This window comes from Takifugu rubripes, chromosome 7 (genome assembly GCF_901000725.2).
Source record: "Takifugu rubripes chromosome 7, fTakRub1.2, whole genome shotgun sequence".
Lineage (NCBI taxonomy): Eukaryota > Metazoa > Chordata > Actinopteri > Tetraodontiformes > Tetraodontidae > Takifugu > Takifugu rubripes.
Window position 1 is genome coordinate 5,120,288 of NC_042291.1, and position 15,379 is coordinate 5,135,666.

Here is a 15,379-nt window from a genome sequence, read left to right on the forward strand (position 1 = left end):
GACTACATTTAGCAATGTTGTCTCATAAATAAATCAATATAATGTAATGTTTTCTTATGTTTATCACTGTCTGGAAAACATGAATATGCATTTTACTTGCTTATTGTAACAGTTTTGTTCCTGTGTTGATGCTAGTCTAGGTATTCAATTATGACAAATGTTCAGTAATATTTCATAAACGCATCACCGTTGAGTTCCCTGTGATCCTTTTTCAGCTGCTGTGTTTCTGTTTCCACTGGAATTCAATAAAACCAGATACTGAATTATTGTACAATCACATCCCTTAATCCTTCCACAAGATCTAAAAAGTGACCTTGCCAGAAAATCTTTGGTTCTCTCATTTATTAATAAATGATTTGTCCCAGTTTACATAAAATGAAAAGGAGTTTAGAAAAACTGATGAAAGAAAAACTGTTTTCAATGGAAAAAGGAAAAAACCTCAATAATTCCTGAACAAATGTGTTATTTTACAATCAATATCTTAAAACAGGACATCCTGTCCTGTGTGAGGGGCGGGACTAATTCCTGTCCTACGCCTGCAGCAACGCTCCACCAGATAACCTCATTTTTAATGTAAAATCTATTGATCTGTTCCATTTTGACAAGTCTGTAACTTCTCAATCAGACTCTTAAACTCTGCTCAGCCTCTGACCCTGATCAACCTTTGTTCACATTTCTGTCTCCGACTTGGACATCAAGCCAGGTTTCATGCGGGAGCAGCTGTGAATGTCAGACACGTGTGTAGCAACATGGAAAACTGCTCAGTTGCTCCATTTTAAAGGTGCCCATCAATGAGCGTCAGCTGCTGCAGACAGCAGGTTTGTCAGAGGCTGAAGAGCAGCTCGTCTCTGAGCCACACATCTGACTCATCAGGCTGCCAATAATCTCTCTCTCACACACACACACACACACACACTTGTAATTGTATGGATTTGTATACACAAACACTATTTTTACATAATTGAGTTTACATTTCTAATATTATGTATGATCAATGCCACATTGTGGCAAGAAATTGACGCCCCCCCTCCCACTTCCATCCCATTACATCAAGCTTAATTACTGAGTGTTTTAGTATCACTCAAAGAACAAATATAAGAAATACGCTCAAAATATCAGAATCTATTTTACTTTATATACCACTTTATTTTATCATTAACCATAATAAAGGGTTATTACTTGTTAGAGATCGGGCTCTTGAGGTAGTTTTAGTGTCAATGTTTATTACTGCCTTGAACATTCAACCTCAATAAACCAAAACTCCTTTAGACAGTCAAACATGATGATCACATCAGGATAAAAGGTGCCAGTCGGGACTTTATTACCCAACTTCACTAAAACATAAATGATATTCAAGGACTTGTATTTGGACATAAATTGAATTTTATTCAAAGACAGATGAAATTATTGACAATGAAATAATGCAGATTTTTTTTTAAATAAATTTTTTTTTTTTGCTCCCCAAGTTCACTTTATCCGTCTGTTCGCCTCTTCCAGCCAGGAGAAGAAGTTGGTCACGGATGTCACATTGACTGAGGATGACCTCCACTTAAAGAAGGTCTCATCCTGGATGACTTCTTCATCCCACAGCACATCCAAAAACATGCGCAGCAGCCCTACACGGACACACACCAGCAAGAATCACAGGAATAAGTCAATAGAAACACACCACTGGCTTCTGGATTTGGAGTTCAAAGTTAAAATGAACAAAGCCGTGACCGTCGAGGTGGATGGATGGGACCCTCACCATCAGGTTGGTCTATGTGGACCACCAGCTGCTGCAGAACGTTCAGGGCCACCAGCTGCTTCTGGTCATCCTTGATGAACCTCTTGAGGAGGCTCACTCTCTGGAGCAGCTCGTAGGTGTTGAGAGTATAAACCCCACCTGACAACACAAACACTCTCTTCACACCACTGTAAAGAAACTGAACACATCTAATTATGGACCATAAAGTGTCCCAGACTGGTTTTGTGCTCACATCATGTAAAACAGACGTCTGTGTGGAGTAAAACTAATGAATCATGTTTTTGGACAGAAACAGGCTGAGCTTTCTGCCTCTATATGACTTTATAGAACACTTACAGTCAACAATGACTGACTGGCAGACCGCTCTCATCAAGGCCCTCACAAACCCGTCTGATGACCTCTGCCTGTTGCTGAGGGTGTTCTGGGAGGGGGAGAGGAACCTTTGTTAGTTTCATGCCTACAGTCACAATCTCTAGAAAAATCCAGTTTAAAGGTCATTCTCCAGTTACCTGGATCCACTCCTCTATTTGATCATTTCCAGAGTTGTTCTGCAGGAGTCTTCTCAGTGTTTGATACACTTCTTCTTCACAGTCCTGCGCTCGTGCCTCCTCCTGGTTCTTGTGTTCAACTGCAAAGAGCAACAAGTAGTGAAAAACCCCATCCAGGTGTCAGCTTTAAAATGCACCCAATCCTTTGGCTTTTTCAGTTATTTACCTGGAATTTTTTTGACCTCTTTAACCTGTGCTCCTCTGTTTATCTTTTGTTCATCCAGGTACACCACAGGTTCTCTTTGTTTTGGTCCCCAGGTGTTTCTCATGCTCCTGCATTCATATTGTTTTGGTGACCCAAGAGTTGAGCTGCTGCCCCTCTGGTACCGCAGCTTCCGGTCTCCATCACAGTTGCGTCTGAAGTCCTGGTTGAACTTCCCAGGAATTGCTTTCTTCAACTGGAGCTGCTCCCTCTCTTCAGCCAGCTTCACCTCTTGGTGAAGCTGCTGGATGGTTTTGGGCCCTTCATCTCTCCTTCGGGGAACCCAATCGTTCTGAAGGCCACACATGAGATGTGATGAGAATTCAACTTGCAGACTATAGTCATGATTTAACCATCAAAGAGTCTCACCTCTCTTAGGGCCACAACATCCTGCAACATGAATTTGATTCTTGACGACATCTTCTTCTTCATTAGGTTGCAAATGAGGCCACAGTAGCTGTTGAGTTTTGGCTAAAAGGAAGAAAATAAAAGGAAGAAGAGAGTCCCACTCGTTCAGTTTATGCGTAGACTGTGTGTGTGTGTGTGTGTGTGTGTGTGTGTGTGTGTGTGTGTGTGTGTGTGTGTGTCCTTACGATCTCAGTCTCGGTGTCCAAGTCTTTCCCCACTGTGGTCAGGAGCTTGCACATACACTCCAGAGACTCCTCGGACTCGTCCTGGAGCAGTTCACCTATACAGGTGTGTATGATGCCCTCTGAGATCATCTTCAGCTTGAAAAGCTCCCCAACGAACCTCACGGTCCCCAGTAAACGCACGCAGGCCTTGTGCCTGGTCTGCTCCAGGTCCTTTGGGGGCAGATTTGCATGTATTTAATTTAGGTGAAACACTGTAAAGGTTACATTTAAGTTTGAGTTCAAAATCTAACTATTCTACCGTCCGTGCCAGTGGAGCAAGCATTTATAAATAATAATAATAATTGCACAGGCATATTTGGTTCTGCTGTAGGCGTGCCCGTACTCACCTCTTGAGCAACAGACACACCATTTTCCTTTTCTGGCAGGAGTCCTCTGTTCTGGAACTCCATCCGGCATCTTGTGAGCAGAACGTTGTGAAAGTAGATGAAGTCACTGCTGCTCTTGGACGAGACCCTCAGCTGATGTGGGAAAGGTTTGGCACATCAGTAACAATAATCTGGTCCACATTCAACCAATCGTACAGACAAAGAATGCAGAGTTTACCCCCTTCAGGTGGTGACACATCTTAGCGTAGGTGGCGCTGTAGCTCTGCTCAGACAAGGCCTTGTTCAGAATGAGCTCAACGACCGCGTTCAGCGTCTCCTCAGTATCGATGTTGAGCTCATCCACCTGCTTCATGAGGCTCTCAAACATCTCAGGGGTGAGCTTGTTCAGGATGCCCCGAAAAGTTCTGATCAGCTTCTCAGTCCCTTCTGTCCATCCATCTCCCTCGCCACCACACTGGGGGCTTCTGATGGAGGGAACCACGTTGGTGTTCATAGTTGGAGTCTGAAACCACAAGAAAAAAACAAACATTTGCTATAATTTAGAAAGACAAGTAAATTTATACTGTCACATACGAATACGCCATTTTCTTTGAAGTGTTAAATAGTTTTGACTGAGGGAAAATTTCACCTTAAAGTTTCCATAATGGCCTGTTTTTTTTGTTTGGGGCTTTGAATTAATTGAAGAATATGGGGGTGGCGGTAGCTGTTGGGTACTGGGCTGAGGAGCGGAGGGGTCTTAGTTCAGGTCCCAGTGCCGATAAAGCAAGGAAGCTCTTAGGGGAAGGGGTCAGAAGCACCGCCTAGTCAGAGCACTGCCGAGGTACCCTTGAGCAAGGTACCAAACCCACAATAGCTCACATAGGGCCCTGTGATGAACTCAACCAGGGGTATACCCTGCCTTCGCCTACATGTGTGCCCTCCCCATCACCCCGAAAAGGATAGAGCAGTCATGAAGTTATTAGAATATGAATACATTTGGTAAAAATGCTAAAGAAAAGAAAAAGGTTCATAGTTTCAAGATGACCCAAAGCGCAGCCTTGTAAAAGCTCAGTGGCAGTGATCTTAAAACTATCAGAAAGGGAGAGTTCACTCACTTGCAGTAGAAAGTCAGTATTCAGACTGGAGTTTTGCTGGTTGTTCCTTTATAAATGTTAGGATTAATTTTAACTGTTAATATATTAGCAGGTTACGATTAGCATTAAGTGTTAATATTTTAGCAGTTTACGATTAGCATTAACTGTTAATATTTTAGCAGGTGCTTGTTGTTGGAGTAAGCTTAACAAACCTTCAGCGGGATTTAACAATGTAGACTTTAGGTCTTTTATGTGAGGTCTTTCATGTTTGCTCCAATGAAAAACCCCTGTCTTTCATGTTGAGACGTTGATCCTTTGACCTTTGATGTGCTTTGTGACTCCGCCTCTCCAAGCAGGTCCCCGCCCTCTGGCTTTGTGCTCATGCTTTGGTGCTAACAGTCAATCCTCCATCTACTTTGTTCTTTAGAAGTGATCTCGCTCTCATCAGTTTTATTCCATTAATTAAACCAAATTAATTTCTACTGTGTCCATAAATAATTCCACAGGCCTAAAACCAACTCACCTGTGTTAAATTTGAATTGCAGCAGTTGTGAAGCATGTGTCAAACTTTGCAGACACACATGTTTCAAGCTGCTAACATTGGTGTGAATTTGTTAGGTGATTGTAAAATACAAAGTAAACATTACTATTATCATCCTCACAGTAAAATATAAAAATCATGATCATAATAACAATATTTTAATGTTGATTAATATTATCATCACTGTTGCGATTGTAATTGATATTGATAACGTGACAAAAATCGAACACAATGTAATGTAACTTATTATGTATGTGTATATATATCTATATATATATTAATTCATTCATTTAAATTAATAAAAACAGTATAATTTCCTATGAAAAATGAAAAACAGAATCTTCAAAAAAAGGTAAAGAACAGATTTGTCAGAAAACTAGTAAAAAGTCCTCAAAATGTCCTCACAACAGTATGTCAATATATAGTCCTCACAAATCTAGCAATACAAGAACACACACACATACACACACTCAGATCTGGCTTCTTCTAACATCCTGGAGGCTGAAGAATTGAGGATTTTGATTGGTCCTCCATGGTTTCCACCTACTTCCTGTTGTGTTTTGCATTGATGTGGAGAAGTTACGTTTCCACACAAAAATCATTCGAGGGCATCTTAGATAAATTAGCATTAGCACATTTCTTGTTTGTTGCTGTCTGGTTGCTAAGCAACAGATAATTGGTCTTCCTCTGCTTCCTGTCTTGGAGGGTGTGGTCTGTATGTCTGTGATCGTCTAACTTAATTTCCAGACTGATTGGATTAAGGTTCCCATCTGCTGGCGAGCTCGGCGACCCCGCTGACCTCAACCTGCTTCATGTTTCAGCCTGTTTGTTAAGCTGAGTTACTGATTTATAATGAGAGCAAATGTCATTTGATGCTTCAACTTCTTCTCTCCTTTTTCAGTGAAGATCTCCTCTGACTGGAGCTCAGCGCAGATACGTCTTTAGAAAATGCGGTGAGTTTTTACAGGAAGGTGGCGCTGCTGCACCAACACCACTGATGGATTCCAAATGGAAGAAAAATTATTATTTTCAAAGAATCACAAATCCTGAGGGTGGGATCAGAAATAACTCCTGGCTCCTGGTTCAGCTTGAAGCTCAAAGAAAGCGGCAGTTGTCAGCAGCAGGCTTCACTCTGCAGAGAGATCTCTGCTCTATTTTCCTCCAGGTTGGTGGCCGACGAGCTGAGAAGCTGAAGATTTAACCCAATGCATCATGGGAAATGTGATTTGGACCACCTGTTTCACCCACTTCAAAACCCAGCATAAATGATAATAATTCTGTATATTTTAGAAAACAATGACGTTGAAATATAACAGTTATTTAACCATATTTAAAAGAAAATTTAAGGATGAATAGAATGTATGAAAAATTGTGTTCTTGAATAGTCTTGCTTTTATTTGTGGGAGCATCTGATGCAACACAGAGAAATGAGGCAGCATCAGAGCAGCTGGCAAGAGTCTAAATGTAGCTCCAAATGGTGAATAGGGCTGGTCACGTCTAAAAATACTGATAGAATGAGCAGAGTAGACGTGATTAAACCTCTAAACATCACAGCCAACATGCTGGTACCAGCCCCCTCAAGGCTCCGCCCTCTTTTGTGAAGAAACATTCAGTATTAATGACAGCATCAGTTCAGCTCCAAGCATAAAATAAGGCCATTTTTGCCCCCCCCCCCCCCCCACACACACACACACAGACACATTTGTTTAGCCCTCCTAATGGATCCACCCACACTGAGAACGTGTGGGATGTGATCAGTTCTGCTTGATCGGACTTTTTCCACTGTCTCTGGTTTTATGAAGCTAACAAGTGTGGGAATGAGGAGACTGTTGCTAAGTTAGCTGAGTGTTGTTTGACGGCTGACTTGACCCTCGTTAACAGAGTTCCTCTGTGTCAAACTGCCAAGAATAAAATGTTTTATGTAAGTCGGAAATAATGAAGCCACCTTTATGATCATTCCGAGCTGAGCTGCAGCCTTCCGTGTGTGTGTGTGTGTGTGTGTGTGTGTGTGTGTGTGTGTGTGTGTGTGTGTGTGTGTGTGTGTGTGTGTGTGTAGTGAGGGGGTGTCATGCTGTGTTCCTGCTCTCACACTCTCTTCTTGGCCCCTCCTGCTTGCTGAAGGTCCTGGTGCTCTTTTAGCTGCTTTGACCTTTTATGATTTTTTTTAACAGGGATTTTAAAGAATAACGCCATGTTACCATTATGGTCTGGCTGTTTGCAGTAAAGCTGCATTTCACTGACCTGTGTGAGACACAAACCACCAGACTCCGGATCTACCAGGGTTTATTATGGGGATGCAACACACAAATGAAAGCCACCTCCTCTGAAAGCTGCTGAAGCTGACCTGAGTTCCCTCAGCAGCAGAAACAGCAGCCGGGTGTTGACCCATCTGTTCTCATTGATCTCCATTAATCAGGTAAAGCAGATTAGGCAGAAATCAATAAACACTCCGACTTTCAAATGACATTCTTTGTTCCATCTTCATCTTGTTAATTCATGCAGACACATGTCCTTCAGCCATCTTTTCATGCAAACTAACAGCTTTAACAATCGGGGAAGAATAGAAGTGTTAGTCAAAGATCCGCTTGGTTTGTATGGAACTGGCACATTGGTGGTTAGCGTGGCTGAGGTGATCACCAAGGCACAACTTTTTCCTTTGAGGGAAGTTCAGGATTCTAACTAACAGAGATTCAGACTAGAACTGCTTCAGCTCAGGCTTCTGTCTTCAGTCTTCATATTGGTTCCTCTCCAGAAGACCAGGATTCTGCCTCCACCTCTGACTCCTCAGAATGGACCAACAGCTGCTTCACCTCAGAGTTCCCCTGCTTCTTCTCAGCTAGCAGACCTTTGGGAGAGTCAGTATCCACTCCGGAGCTCCACTTAACCACGTTTGTGTCTTCCAAATCCCCCCACACCAAAGCATCAGCAAAGCCCAGACCCTGACCGGTTTGTTCAGCTGCTTCATTACAGGCATCATCTGGGTGGTTGGTAGCACCAGTTTCCAAGGACGACACCCAGGAGTCATTCTTTACACCCCTAAAGAAATCATGGAGGCTGCTGTCATTTCCACTTTTCTTCACTAGTTCTGCTGAGCTTCTGACCACAAATATGTCATCCTCCACATTGTCAGGGCAGATGTTGAGATGCTGCTGCTTCTGCTGGTCGGAGGTGATGTCCTCCGTGGGGCTTTCAGCTGATTCACACTGCTCACCGACGTTCCTGAGCATTTCCCATTCAGGTGCTTGTGGAACATCCTGAGAATCTCCAACCTTCTCATGCTGATGTCGTTGAGACTCAGCTGGTGTCCACGTGCTCTGATCTGAGGACACACCCACCTCCCACAGGTTCACCTCATCAGCTCGGGGGTCTATTGCAGGGTTTGTTTCCTCCGAGCAGCTGATTTCCTCTGCCTCATCAGGCCTGGTGATTAGCAGGGTTTCTGTCTCATCTGCATGTGTCACCAAGGAAACATGTTTTTCCTCTTTTTCTTTTTCTTCTGAAGGTCCTTGGTCTTTAGGCTGGACTTCAGCATCTGTCATTGAGGGCTCACTGAAACCAAAGCTGTAGGAAGGTTGATCTGTAAAGGCACTGAAAGCTGGAGGATCTGGAATCACACCCAGGTCAGGGTTAGGGGAAGGTAAATCTTCCTCCTCTTCTGCTTCTGACTCTTCAGTAAGGTTGCTGTCATGCAGATGTACGAGGTTCTCAATCTCCCTGACCTGCTGCTGTACAAAGCTTGTTCCAGCAAAGTCTGATTTTACATGTTCGAACTCCTGCCCCACAAATCTCCCCGTCTCTAACTCTTCATCGTCCACCTCTGCAGAACCTGTAGGACTTACAAGTTCTTGGGTGTCATGTTTGGGTTCCTCATCTGAAGGCCTCTCATTGACCCCGCTGGTCAGTTCATCAGCACCATCCAGCACCAGGTCTTGTGTGTGCGTGTGAGTATATCCCAGGTCGTACTCTTCGTCCAGTTCCCCTTCAGTGTCTTCACGCAGATCTTCCATAGTTCCAAATCGTTCTGCATTGTCTTCGCTCCACTTCATCATCTCATCAATCATCTTTTCCTGCTCTTCTTCGCCAGACTCGCTCTTGTCCATGTGTGACGCCTGAGTGGCGCCATCGGCCTCGTCGCTCTTGTATTGAATCAGAGGACGGTGGTCAGCGAGGGTGTTGTCCTGAGTGTAGCTCTCGCTCTCGGTCCTCCAGGACACCAACATATTTTGTGAATCTTCCTCTTCATCCTCTTCTTCATTTTCGTGAGGGGGTAATGCAGGTGCTCCATCACCAACTTGACTGTCTGTCAATGGAGAGATGCTTGCGTTGAATTGCTGCTCCTCGCTGGCAAGGTCCTGCCTCCTCTCCGTCTCTTCAGGACGTTGGTCTTTAGATGAAATGTCCTCCTCAGGCTCAGCGTGCTGCCACTTTTCTTCTTCCGTTTTTGTGTCATTGCTCATCTTCACATCCACCTTTCTTTCCATGGCTCTGTCATACGTGTCCATCTCTTCTCCATCGGGGTACAGCTTTTCATCTCTGTCCGTCTCGTACGTTTCTGTGAGCAAACACCCTTCTTGCATCAGCTCAACACTTTGAGTCGCATCAATCCCTGTACTAAACACACTTTCTTCTGGCTCGCATTCAGACACAGGACTGCTCGTCCTGGACTCAAAGTTTGGTTCAATAACGGCCTCGGTTTCAGAATCTGAGCTTTCCTCCTGTAGCTGCTCTTCACCTTCACCTTCTTCACCTTCTTTCTCCACCCATTCATCACGTGGCACTTGAGGTTCTTGCACATCCTCCTGAGAAGCAGGTTTGTCAAAGGGCACCAATTCATCTGAGAATTCACAGCTCTCCTCCTTCATTCTGACATGGTATGGTGTTAGCTTTGGTGTTGCTAAGTCACGCTGACTCTCTTCACGGGTGAGGTGGGCCTCGGAGCTGAGCTCAGAATCTACCTGAGAAGCAAAAACCTGCTCAATCATCTCTTCTGAAGCTTTTTTGACATTTTCACTTCCTTCTTTAGCAAAAGCTTCTGCCCCATGATGAGGTGACAACAGCTCAGTCAAGGTGACTTTCTCCTTATCCCCGTCTGGCTTGACAGCAGGAAGTGTCTGCGGGGTTTTCCCTGTTGTCAGCTCTGGAGGTTTCATGGGAATCTTTGGAGTTTCAGTGAATGATGCTGGTTTCCTGCCCCAGCCCGGTGATGCCGTTCGTGTATTTCCGTGGACAGATGAGAAGGATGTGCTCTTGTGTCCCGCTAACAGACGGCTCTGGTAATGCTTTTTAACCCCACGAGGACTGGATGCTGCATCTGTAGAGGAGAAGCGCTCATGAATACATCATGAACAGAGCCACCACAGTTTCCCCACAGACGCATGTACATAATTTTCCTGCCCCGCCCCCAGATGTTGACCTGCCTTTGTGGGACATCATTACAGTATGAAGACCGGCAGCATTCTATGTCTTTACTATTAAACAGTAGAGGTTGTGACAGTGCACGTTGAAACGATACTGAACTCCTAAAAAGCACTGAGGACTTGGCCGTAAAGGTAGAATTTCCTGTTTATTCTACATTCTACCGGCTGCTATAGTCTGTAATATTTCTATAGGATCTGGCCTGACTATAGGAACTAATTTCAAAGCTTCCCTAGATGAGTAAAATATAACTGAGATCCAAATTCCTGTGATTTCTTTGAGGAAACCCAGCTGCAGCATTATTAAAACATGTTCTCGGTGGACACTAATGGTGAGATATTGATCTTCATTTCCTTTCAGGCCATCAAAGGAGCCAGACGTCAGAACTATATGGCTCAATAACCTTCGGGGAAGTCTGAGCTGGTTTACGTTACAGGACCAAAGTGCCCCTGTCAGCTGTGCTCTGGTCCTCCGACTAATGCGATTACAAATGATATCAAACATGCTGGCCAGTCCGAGGGGCTTTTAGTTAGACCGAGTGAAATTACGGAGGGGGGGGGCGGGGGGTTAATGCAGGCAAGGAGATGAAGTGGGGATTTATGCAACACGTTGGGGTTCTGAAGGCAACAGCTGCAGTTGTGTGTGGGTGAATTAACATTATTAGCTTTAATTACCTGGGACAGAAATGTTTCCTGGCAGATTCAACAAAGTGGCACCGCCCCTGAAGCTCTCGCTGTCCAGCAAAGCTCTGAGGAGAAGCATGGGACAGGTTTACTATTGTGATGCTCCGAGTCTGGATTAGGCATGACAAAAGGATGTAGCACAAGGACGAAGGAGAAGAGAAGAGGAGGAGGGAGCGAGGAGAGGAGCAGAGAGGGAGGACGTGGAGAAGGAGGGAGGGAGAAGAGAAGAGGAGGAGGAGACAGGAGGAGAGAGTGAGGGGGCGTGGGAGGAGAGGAAGGAGGAGAGGAAGGAGAGGAGGAGTGAGGGGACGAGAGAGGAAGAGGAGAAGGAGGAAGGGAAGAGATGAGGAGGGAGCGAGGAGGAGGGAGCAAGGACAGGATGAGGAGAGAGGGAGGAATGGGAGAAGGAGGGAGGAGATGGGAGGAGAGATGGAGGGAAGGAGGAGAGAGGGAGGGAGGGGAGAAGGAAGATGAGGAGAAGAAAGGAAGGAGAGGAGGAGGGAGGGAGGTGAGGAGAGAGGAAGGAGGAGGAGGAAGGGGGAGAGGAGAGGACGAAGGAGGAGGAAGAGAGGGAGCAGTGGAGGGGATATGAGGACAGGAGGACAGGAGGAGAGAGGGAGGGGAGGAGGAGAGAGAGAGGAAGGAGGAGGGAGGGAGGATATTAGGAGAGAGGAAGGAGAGGGAGAGGAAGGGAGGAGAGAAGGAGGGTAAAAGAGAGAAGGAAGGAGGGAGGAGAGGAGGAGGAATACTTTTGTTGCTTTAGAGCAGCAGGAATGGACGGGGGTCTGTTGTTATGGTAATGAAGGTAAGACCCCGTCATTGATGAACCATCTGCAGAGCACAAAACTCTGCCATCAATGCCTCTCTCTCTCTCTAACACACACACACACAGGCACACACACACACACACAGGCACACACACACACACACACAGGCACACACACTGAGCAGCTCATGCAGCACTGATGCAGTTCCCACATGTGGCTCCATCAGGTTCCTGCACATACTCACACATAATTAGCTGCATGTTTGCACATTAACACATTGAGATGTCGAGAACCTACTGATGAGAGAATGACCTTGAAATGTGTCCTCTAAGCACTCCTCCCCACCCACCCCCTCCTCTGTTATTCTACACTCCCATTGCTCATAAATCAGCAGCCTCTTACTGATGACCAAGGGTCAATACTGTGAGGAGGGGGCATGAAGGAGAAAGGAGACACCACTTTAGAGCTCTGACAGGTTCATGTTAGAGGACCTGTAGTCCAGACGGCTGCAGATGTCGTGGACGCCGCTTTCTTTCCCAGCTCCTGAGTGATGGCGCTCTATGTTACTGTAGCATGTTCAGCGCTGTGTTGTTGGGCTTTTCTGCTGCTGCTGCTGTTAAATCTGAACTATCATATGATGTAAACAGTGTTTACTTACTGAGGAACACAAGATTTACTGATTTGGTGACCAGCATTAGCCACATGAAAGTGAATCTTTCATGATGTTGGCATCCTGCTCACAAGAAGGTAACTCTGGAAAATGATTGTCTGGCTTTTTGGAGGAGTCAAAAAAGAACTTAATTGGTCTGATGTGAACCTTTTTTCTCAGTCATGATGATCAGATTGATGTTGTAAAGAGGACAGACTGGCTAGGAAAGACCATTCAGTTATTCTGGACCAGTCAGATTACTGGATTGGACCCTCTATCTTTATGAATCTAAATATATCATCATTCACAACAGCTTTTATTTCTAGGATAGTAAGTTTAGATTTAATCACCTCTGCTTGAGGTGAAAATATCTGCTTGTGACGTCTAACATCAAAATAGCTGATATCTAAATTTAGAGTTTCAGGGGTTTTTTATCCATTCATCAACATGTGTTTGGTGGAGGTGAAACAGCTGAGACCTTTGTGCTTCTCAGAGCGGAAAATGTTCCTCCTCTTCCTCCTACTAATTTACCTGTAGGCGGTCACTTCCAGGCTGAGAGACATCTTCACATTCAGCATGTCTCGGTTCTGCAGCTGCTGCTGGTGGATTTGTCGACCCAGCTCTGCTCTCTCTGCCTCCAGGCCCAGCAGGTGCTCCTGGAAACAGGAAATAGTCAGAGAAACATTCAACTGTCTCATGTGGCTTCTTTTAGTGGTTGTTGGCTATTCTGGGTCCAGAATCCCAGCTCATGAATCGGGAGAACCTGGTCATCAGTGGAGGAGAGCCTTCTGATTCTGCCAGGAAAACCTTGACTAGTCATGTGTTGGAGGTGATGCAGCACAATGAGGGCCTCCATTTTGTCTGCGTGACCTCAGAGCTGCAGATGCTGATCAGCAGCTGTTCACATTCCCTCATGGTTTTCTCACTGTCTCCTTTTAGACCTGCTCTATTTACACAATGTGGAGCAATGAGCAATTGCTTTCAGAATGTAGCCCAGATGACCTTGTAAAGTATTATTTTACCCCATTTAATTAGAGCTACTGTGTCCATTTTACATGATTGACATGATGCTTCTGTCTAAAACGTCAATTTAGCTTCAGTTTCAATCAATATTTGGGGGATTTTGCTCCTAATATTTAGATTTTGCTTATCTTAGAAACATAATTTCTATTTTGTTGCTGGTTCCCTGTTTCAATAGTTTAAGGGAAAAAACTTTTTACCGCTGATCATTTTTTCCACAGAAATTTGGATTTAAAGAATGAGATGTTTTTAAGTTTGATTTGCTATGTGAGATCTTTCCCAATGTTAGGGACTCACCTGGAGCTCCTGGAGCTGCTGGCTGTAATTTTGTCCCTGCTGAGCCACCGTCTTCTCCAGATGCATCTTGATGTCTTGAGCAGTGGCGATCTCCTTCTCCAGGACCTGCAGCTTCAGCTGGCTCTCGCTTTTCTCTTGACTTACTTGCATTAAGCGGTTCCTGGCCTGGTTGACTGACTCCTCCAGGTGAACTAACTGCCCCTGGTAGGCCTGGGCAGCCTCCTGCCAGGCCCTGGTAGCCTGTTGAGAGTACTCCTGCCCCAGCTGGAGGACGTTTGCTCCCTGGTTGGCTCTGTGAGATAGTGTTAGTGGCATAGTGGCTCTGGACTGATTCATGGTGGCCTCCAAATGGGCCACATCCTCCTGGTGGATTTGGATAAGATGCGTCATCTCATGCTCCAGCTGGGTGACCTTCTCCCTCAGCCAGATCTGGGCCCTTTTTTCCTGTTCCATTTCTTTCCTGCTGTGCTCCAGCATCTTGTTCGCCTTCATCTGGGCCTGGGCCTCCCTCTGCCTCTGCAGGTCCAGGTCTTGGAGCTCTTCCATCAGTCTGCCTACCTCTAGCTCCATGTGGGCCCTTTCTCTCCAGGCTGAATCCACCTCCAGCCTTGCCTGCTGCAGCTTCTTCTCCAGGCCTTTCCTCTGCGTTACCTCATTGTGAGTGCTGCCTCTGAGAGCCTGGATCTCTTTAGTGAGCAGAATGTTTTCCTCCTCCAGAAGTTTGACCCGGCTCAGGTAGGACTCCAGGCGTTGGTTCAGGTTTAGCATCTGGTGTTTCTCCTCCCCCAGGTGGAAGGGTTTATGGACACTGTGGTGCGCCATGACTGTGTAGGAAACAGAGCAACACTGAAGAGGATTTGGGAGCCAAACGTGTCTCTGTGTGCAGGACAGAGTCAGTGTGTTTGGGACTCCTGTGGAAGAGGTCTCCCTTTCATACCAGAGTTAATGAAGGGGCTGGGCACATGGATGGGAGGAGAAGGGAGAGGAGGAGGGGAGGCGGGGAGGCGGAGGCAAAGAGGGAGGAGACATGAGATGTGGAAGGATGAAGAGGGAGAGAATGGGATGAGATGGCGTGGGACGGTTGGGGGAGATGGGAAAGGGCAAAGAGACGTGGTGATGTAATCTCTTAACTCTTTCCTCACTGGTTGCATTTGGAGCAGAGTATTATCTGGAGTTATATGGACATCTCTGTCATCTATGTTTTAGAGGAAACACCATGAACAAAACAAAGACTTTGTAAACTTGCTCAGAAACAAATAACAAATTTAACTGCAGCCTATAAAAATCTATTTCCATATGTGTGGGTGTAGATTCATAATCACCCAGCTCATATTTGATGTTTCAACCCAGGAAAACTGGATTTATAAAATAGAAGTTTGGTTCCCAATTTGGTTCCCAAACAATGTTTGAATTTAAAAGATGTAATTACTAATGTCAGACCGATGGTAAAGGGACCAC

General features: G+C 45.2%; 2 protein-coding genes across 3 annotated transcripts; both read right to left on the reverse strand.

The window, feature by feature from the left end:
* Positions 1 to 1,262: 1,262 nt before the first annotated feature.
* On the reverse strand, positions 1,263 to 4,732 carry LOC115250422 (eukaryotic translation initiation factor 4 gamma 1-like). 2 transcript variants are annotated; one of them, XM_029838960.1, is made up of 10 exons: positions 4,571 to 4,732; positions 3,694 to 3,978; positions 3,477 to 3,608; positions 3,091 to 3,300; positions 2,867 to 2,968; positions 2,462 to 2,789; positions 2,257 to 2,375; positions 2,084 to 2,168; positions 1,748 to 1,885; positions 1,263 to 1,616 (listed from the first exon to the last, which is right to left on the reverse strand). In XM_029838960.1, the coding sequence occupies exons 2-10, from the start codon at positions 3,967 to 3,969 to the stop codon at positions 1,468 to 1,470; spliced, it is 1,539 nt and encodes a 512-aa protein (XP_029694820.1). In that variant the 5' UTR covers positions 3,970 to 3,978; positions 4,571 to 4,732; the 3' UTR covers positions 1,263 to 1,467. The 2 variants fall into 2 exon arrangements, with proteins under 2 accessions (XP_029694820.1, XP_029694819.1); XM_029838959.1 differs by lacking the exon at positions 4,571 to 4,732 and having other exon boundaries at positions 3,694 to 4,005.
* A 2,624-nt stretch (positions 4,733 to 7,356) lies between these two features.
* On the reverse strand, positions 7,357 to 14,843 carry nes (nestin). Its single transcript, XM_003977665.3, has 4 exons — positions 13,922 to 14,843; positions 13,136 to 13,260; positions 11,180 to 11,253; positions 7,357 to 10,401 (listed from the first exon to the last, which is right to left on the reverse strand). The coding sequence occupies exons 1-4, from the start codon at positions 14,741 to 14,743 to the stop codon at positions 7,823 to 7,825; spliced, it is 3,600 nt and encodes a 1,199-aa protein (XP_003977714.2). The 5' UTR covers positions 14,744 to 14,843; the 3' UTR covers positions 7,357 to 7,822.
* Positions 14,844 to 15,379: the final 536 nt, after the last annotated feature.